This window comes from Crocuta crocuta, unplaced genomic scaffold (assembly GCF_008692635.1).
Source record: "Crocuta crocuta isolate KB4526 unplaced genomic scaffold, BGI_CrCroc_1.0 scaffold13, whole genome shotgun sequence".
Lineage (NCBI taxonomy): Eukaryota > Metazoa > Chordata > Mammalia > Carnivora > Hyaenidae > Crocuta > Crocuta crocuta.
The window spans coordinates 5,462,298-5,469,583 of record NW_027530007.1 but is presented as its reverse complement, the minus strand read 5'-3'; the positions used below and the strand labels follow the sequence as shown (position 1 = coordinate 5,469,583).

Sequence of the window (7,286 nt, the reverse complement as noted above, 5' to 3'; positions counted from 1 at the left end):
TCTCAGAGCAGGAAGCACCAGCCACGTCCCGCTAACTCCTAAACCTCTCTTGCTGACCTAGACTTCTTCCCAGACCTCCAGGCCCTAAGCACCCCTCCACCTCTATGTGACTCTGTACCATTTCTAATCAGGTAAGTTTCTAAACCGTCTCTGCTGTTGTGTGAAGACAGTCCCCTGCACCGCTGCACACATACAATGATGTCAGGAAACATCACTGGAACTGGAATAGCCAAAGCAAAGAACAATCAACGTTCATGGTAAAGTTAAACTCCGTGGAAAAGGTAAGTGGGACAGCAGGAAGGCATACTAAAGTTATTAAGAAAGTGTCCTAAAAACACTTGTGGGGATGAGCACTGAGTGTTATGTGGAAACTAATTTGACAATAAACTATTAAAAAAAAAAAAAAAAAAGAAAGTGTCCTGAGTCCCAGATAAACATATTTTTAGCCAACAACTTTCACAGGGAAGTTTGCTATCACCTAAAGTTGTCAGTTCCCAAAATAACTAAACTCTACAAACTTTCTAAGACTATGCATTTTACACCTGTTTCCTACTTGGTCTTCTTTTATTTATTCTTTTTTTTGTTTTGTTTTGTTTTTAATTTTTTAAAGAGGCTTCACATCCAGCATAAGGGCCCAACGCAGGGCCTGAACTCACAACCCCAATATCAAGACCTGAGCTGAGATCGAGAGACAGATGCTTAACCAACTGAGCCACCCAGATGCCCCAATTTCTTTTAAATGCTATCTTTTCACTGGTTTCTTATATATACGGCTGACCCTTGAACAACACAGATTTGAACCGCACAGGTCAACCTACAGGCACTTTTTTTATAAACACATAATAGGACGAAGGATGTGTTTTCCTTGTGATTTTCTTAATAGTATCTCCTCTCCTCTAGCTGACTTTATTGTAAGAAGACAGTGTATAGTACATATAGCATACAAGACACATGTTAATCAACTGTTGACATTATTGGGAAGGCTTCTGGTCAACAGTAGGCTATTAGTAATTAAGTTTTAGGGGAGTCGAAAGTTATATGCAGATTTTTTCCTGTGAGGGGTCAGCACCCCAACCCCCATATTGTTCAAGAGTCAACTGTAAAACCTGTAAAAAACTGTAAAACTTAGGGTTCCTGTGTTAAACCCCATCTGATCATAAGGTACTATCCTTTATGTATATCACTAGATCCTATGTCCTAATGTTTTGAGGACTTTTGTGTTAATATTCATGATCCTGTACTTGTCTCATGATATTCTTGCCTGATTTGGTTATCAGTTACAAGGCCTGAAAATAAAAAAAAAAATAAAAAAAAAAAAAAAACACTGGAAAGCATTCTCTCCTCTTGTATTTTCTGAAAGTTTGTTCTAGAATTCACACTATTGCTTCTTTTAATATTTTATAACATCCAACAGTGAAGCATTTAAGTCTAGAGTTTTCTTTATAGGAAGATGTTCCATTATGAATTGTTTCTTTAATGAATATAGGACTATTTAGATTTTCTATTTCCTCAGGGCACCTGGGTGGCTCAGTCGGTTAAGCATCCGACTTCAGCTCAGGTCATGATCTCACAGTTCATGGGTTCAAGACCCATGTCAGGCTCTGTGCTGACAGCTCAGAGCCTGGAACCTGCTTCAGATTCTGCGTCTCCCTCTCTCTCTGCCCCTCCCCCACTCATACACAGTCTCTCTCTGTCTCAAAAATAAACATTAAAAAAATTTTTTTAATAAGATTTTCTATTTCCTCTAGTGTCATCTTTGGTAAATTATGCTTTTCAAGAATTTCTCCATTTGAACTAAGTTATCAAATTTATTGGCACATAAGTTATTCATAATATCCTTGATTAGCTTTATTTTTTTAATGTTTTTTCATTTTTTTGAGAGACAGAAAGATTGACTGGAGGAGTGGCAGAGAGGAGACAGAATCCAAAGCCGGCTCCAGACTCTGAGCTGTCAGTGCAGAGCCCAATGTGGGGCTCGAACTCACAAATGTGAGATCATGACCTGAGCCGAAGTCAGTTGCTTAACCGACTGAGCCACCCAGGCGCCCCTCCCTTGATTATCTTTTTAAACGTCTGTAGGATATACTATAATACTCCCTTCCTTCCTAATATTGGTAATCTGTGTTTTCTCTCTCTTTGCTCATGATCAGTCTTGTAGGAGTTTATTTTATTAAGCTTCCCAAAGAACCAACTTGTGGCTTTGCTGATTTTCCTCTACTATTTGCCTTTTTCTCTACTATTGCTAAATGAGCAGAAACCTACCATTTCCTTCTTACATTTCCTTTGGGTTTAACTTGTTCTTCTTGGGGGAGATTCAGAGGGAGGAAAGAGGTCATTGATTTCATACCTTTCTTCTCCCCTAACATAGTCACAGAAAACTATACGTTTCCTTCAAAGGACTAAAATAGCTGCACCTCATAAATTTTGGTATGTTGTTCCATTACTCAGTTCAAAGTATTTTCTCATTTCCCCATGAATTCTTCTTGGACTCATGGGTTAGTTAGTAGTATGTTGTTTAATTTCCTGCTATGTGAGGATACTATGAATACCATAGTAGTCAGTTGACACATACATATTCCATAAATTTCAATCATTTTAAATCCATTGAGACTATTTCCATGTCCCCGCCTATGGTCTATCTCGGTGAACGTTCCACATGCACTTGAGAAGAACGTGTACTCTATTTCTTGGTTATAGTGTTTAAGGGATGACAGCCAGGTCAAGGTGGTTGGTGGTGGTTAGATCTTCCAGATATTATGGGGTTTTGTCTGTTTTGGTTTTGGCTTTTGGTTTATGTGTCCTATCAGTTAGTGAGAGAGAAGAGTTCAAAGTCTCCAGTTGTGATGGTGCATCTGACAGGGCTCCCTTTAGTTCTGCACGATTTTGTGTCACTGGGTGCTGTGCACAGAAGAACTGGCACCTCTGGCCCAGCTGTTACGCTTTGAAAGGCCAGTCCACGAGGCCGGCCCTCGGCTGGATGCTGGGGCTTCCCATCACCACGATAACGGCCCACTGTGGAGGCCCACCTGACCAGTCCCCAAAACATCCAGAGCCACTGGTGAGCTTCCTTGGCTGGGAACATTCCCACGTGTAGTAATGATTCATTGTTGGGAAAACCAAATGCATCCTGTGGGAGGGGCCCCTGAAGCACGTGCCTCCCCCCCACCACACCTGCCCCATGGCTCATCTTGCTCTGTACCCTTTCACTGTAGTAAATCCCTCCTGTGAGACGATCACATGCCGAGTCACATGAGTCTTCCCAAGGAATCACTGACCCTGAGGGGTCTTACAGGCCCCGAGAGAGGTGCATACACATTGAGAGCCGTCATATCTTCTTGACTGCCATCATCATAATGAAATGCCCCTTTAGGGACGCTTGGGTGGCTCAGTTGAGCTTCTGACTCTTGATTTTGGCTCAGGGCATCATCTCGCAGTTCGTGAGTTTGAGCCCCGCATCCAGCTCTGCTCTGACAGCACAGAGCCTACGTGGGAATCTCTCTTTCTCTCTCTCAAACTAAACAGGCTTTTAAAAAAATGCCCCTTATCTCTGGTAATACTCTTCACGTTGAAATGGACTTTTATCTAACCTCAGTACAACACAAAGATTTCTTACAGGGTGTACGTGGCCTATCTTTTCTCCATTCTTTGACTTACAATTCATGTCTTTCTGTTTATTTATTTAAAAAAAATTTTTTTTTTAAATGTTTTATTTATTTCTAGGAGAGAGAGAGAGAGACAGCGGGAGCAGGGGAGGGTCAGAGTGAGAGGGAGTCACAGACTGAAACAGGCTCCAGGCTCCAAGCTGGCAGTCAGCACAGAGCCTGACGCAGGGCTCGAACCCACGAACCGCGAGATCATGACCTAAGCGAAAGTCAGACGCTTAACCGACTAAGCCACCCAGGCGCCCCATATTTTTAAAATTTTTTAATGTTTTATTTATTTCTGAGAGAGAGAGAGAGAGAGACAGCATGAGCAAGGGAGGGTCAGAGAGAGAGAGGGAGACACAGAATCCGAAACAGGCTCCAGGCTCTGAGCGAGCTGTCAGCACAGAGCCCAATGCGGGGCTCGAACCCACGAACCATGAAATCATAACCTGAGCAAAAGGTGGAAGCTTAGCTGACTGAGCCCCCAGGCACCCCCATGTCTTTCTGTTTAAAGTGTGCTTTTTATAAACAGCCTACAATCGGGCCTTAAACAATAACTGCTAATATATGACTCTGAATCAGGAATTCCACTTATAGGACTCATTCTACAGACATATGTGTACATGAAAAAAAAAACCATATAAATGAGGTTATTCACTGTAGCCGTGTCTGTGATAGCAAACTGGGAAAAAACTCTATATGTTCGTCCATAAGGGGCTGAATAAATGAATGCAGAATCACCCAAACCAAGAAATACTGTGTTGTCTTCAGAGAGAATGAAATTCTTCATGCAATGACATGAACATCTGTAAGACCAATTGCTAAGAATGTTTTTAAAGCATGATAATACAAGTATATTTATTTGTTGTATTTGCTTCAAATTTCTGGAAACTTATACCAAAAAACAAGTCACATCGGCTGTGTCTAGGCTGGGACACTGGGACCTTAGGGATTCCGTGAAATGATACACTTTCCCGGTGCACCCTTGTGACTTCTGCACTATGATAATCACCTTTTCAAAAATAAATAAATACAGGGGCGCCTGGGGGGCTCAGTCAGCTGAGAGTACTTCAGCTCAGGTCATGATCTCGTGGGTGGTGAGTTCAAGCCCCATGTCGGGTTCTGTACTGACAGCTCGGAGCCTGGAGCCTGCTTCAGATTCTGTGTCTCCCCCTCTTTCTGCCCCTCCCATGTTCATGCTCTGTCTCTCAATAATAAATAAAAACGTTTAAAAAAGTTTTTTAATAAAATTAAATAAATACAAATAAACGAAATACGTACAAATAAACAAAATAAAGTGGGACAGTGCACAAAATTTCCTTTGTAAAACTCCTAGGAGAGAGGACAGCGCTGTCCACCGTGGGCTCCTCCGAGGCAGGGCCCCACCCCTCGCACTGTGCGCCCAGCTCCGAGCCCAGCCGGCTGCCCAGAGCTGGACGGCCCGCACCATCGGCTCCTCTTCTGCCGGCCGCGCTTCGGGTCGAAGCAGAGGGTACAGGGGAGTGCTGGGCGGTACAGCTTGGGGACGGCAGCTACCGCGGTGCTAACACAGTGGCCTGCAGCCACAGCAGGCGCTGGATCAAAGGGCTCGGCGCTGCAGCCGGAGGCCGTGAATGCCTTCACAGTAGTGAGCTCTCACGCACCCGGCACCCCGGCGACTTAGAGTACGTGGAGAATCGCTCTACCTCCTGCAGCGGAGGACCCGGCCTCGCGAGGCCAAACCCCACAGTTATGTGTTCACGCTGGCAGGTCTGGATCCTTGCGTGCACCCCACTGGGCTTCACTAGAACCTTCCAGTCACGGGGTGTTCTGCGGGTGGGTGGCACAGAAGCACAAGCTTCTCCAGCAGGCTCCCTGCCCCTGAAGGACACAGATGGCCACGGAGCCACGGAGCAAGGGCCTGAGCGTGCACACGGCTTCTGCCAGGAAGTCCACGGCTCGGCCCTCCGGCAGTTCTAACTACCAAGCTGCAGCGGGCTGTGTTGAACCGTGCACGAGTCCAGCTCCTGCCAACGACCCAGCTCAAGTAACCCGAGAAATCAGATTACCAGGGTTTTAAAACTGCTCTGCGGAGGGCAGAAAAAACCTTTCCCCGGGGTCAAAAGTGCTGACCAAGTCGCTGAGTCATGTATTCTCTTTGCTGATGAGCCACTTTGCCTCCAGATACTGCCAAAGCCCAAGGTAATGGGTACAGTGGTAAGACTCACATAAATAAGTGAAAATCAATATCCTCTCAGCTGAGAGCAGCAGCAACATGCAGTTGACAATAAAAAGCAAATTTCTTTACCTGCTTAATTAGCGGCCCATCAAGCCACTTCAGGACGCACTGAAAGGCGGTCGATTCCTTCAAAGGCTGGCGTGCTCTCTGTGGGTGGGGAGGGACCAGCACGTTCTGGTCAAAAGTCTTGAGCCAGTCATTCATTCTGCCAGTCGGAGGGTGACTGTGACTCGGTCCTCTAGGGTTACCTGCAGGATTTGTGTTCAAATAAACAAAGGGGTGATAAGGGCCACGGTGTGCAGAGCACTTCTGAAAGCCACTCACTCACCTCCCACTGCACCATCCCCAAAACCCTCCCTCCGAACCCCAGTGCAGCACACAGGCACCCATGCTGCCTTCCCTGGGTCAGCATGCCCATCTTGCTCGGGACAGCCTCTCCATCCTCGCTGTCCTGACCCAACTACGGCATGCCTCCGCCGGCCTCCACCAGTCACTGCTATAGAGATAGGCACAGGCAGGGCTGCTTTGTACAGTTGCAGAGGTTGAACACTACACAAGAGGGCCAGGCCTTGGGGACTAGGGCTGTCATGGAAGGGACGAGGAGCCAGAGCCGATGAGATGCAAATCTCACAGCTTCTGCTGCTTCTGTTGAGAGGAGATACTCTCTTCTGCAGTCCTTGGAGCAGAGAGGTCATCAGTGCAAAGCTGTCAGGGGCCACCTCGGGAGCAGCTTCCGCAAGACACATGTGGAAAACGAAGCAGAACAAAAGGGCCGATGGGTTAGGTGTCCTGCTGAGAGACCCTGAAACCACCCAGGACAGCTCAGCTACGTGCAGTCAGTCTCTTGTGGCCAAAGCCGGTTTGGGACAGGCTTTGAATGCTCTGAGCTTCTTCGTGATGTGGCTCCACCGTGGATGTCATCCGCCTTCCAGGCACACAGGGACCTGAACCTTCTCTAGCCTCCTTTCCACTGACACACAATCTTGGCTTCGATAAGAGGCTGAATCCTGTACACTCAAATGACAAGCAAGACAGGGCCGCGATTTGGGCTCCTAAGACAGCTTGCTGCGGTTCCCCAGGGTCATCAAGGGCCCACAAGGTCAAAGCTATTTTCACGATATCCAGATGTCATTGGGCTTTTTCTCTGTGCGGACAATTTGCGCTGATGGGGCCAAGGCACCAGTGGGTAAAGCTCCTGGGGACTCAGGGCGCCCCCGGGGCAACAGCAGCAAACCCTTGGGGCCGCTGTGTGCCCTTCACCCCTCGCAGCGGAAAACGCGGCGACTTTGGTAAAGCTGTGACAAGGACCCCTTCCTGGCCCATGAGTATACGCATCTCTACTATTTTGTGAGGAGGTGGGAAATCCACAAAAAAAGCCCTTCTGCTGCAAAATGAAAGGTGAGGGTGGGCTCGGGGTCAGCCGG

At 46.7% G+C, this 7,286-nt stretch overlaps 1 protein-coding gene across 1 annotated transcript in view; it reads right to left on the bottom strand.

The window, feature by feature from the left end:
- The window catches only part of NPHP4 (nephrocystin 4), a 92,542-nt gene extending 86,436 nt beyond the window's left edge, over nucleotides 1-6,106 (bottom strand). Inside the window, exon 1 of the mRNA XM_077763989.1 lies at nucleotides 5,932-6,106. Coding sequence (XP_077620115.1) covers nucleotides 5,932-6,066 — 135 coding nt within the window. The 5' untranslated portion in view covers nucleotides 6,067-6,106. The remainder of the gene's footprint in view (nucleotides 1-5,931) is intronic.
- Between the last annotated feature and the right edge of the window lie 1,180 nt (nucleotides 6,107-7,286).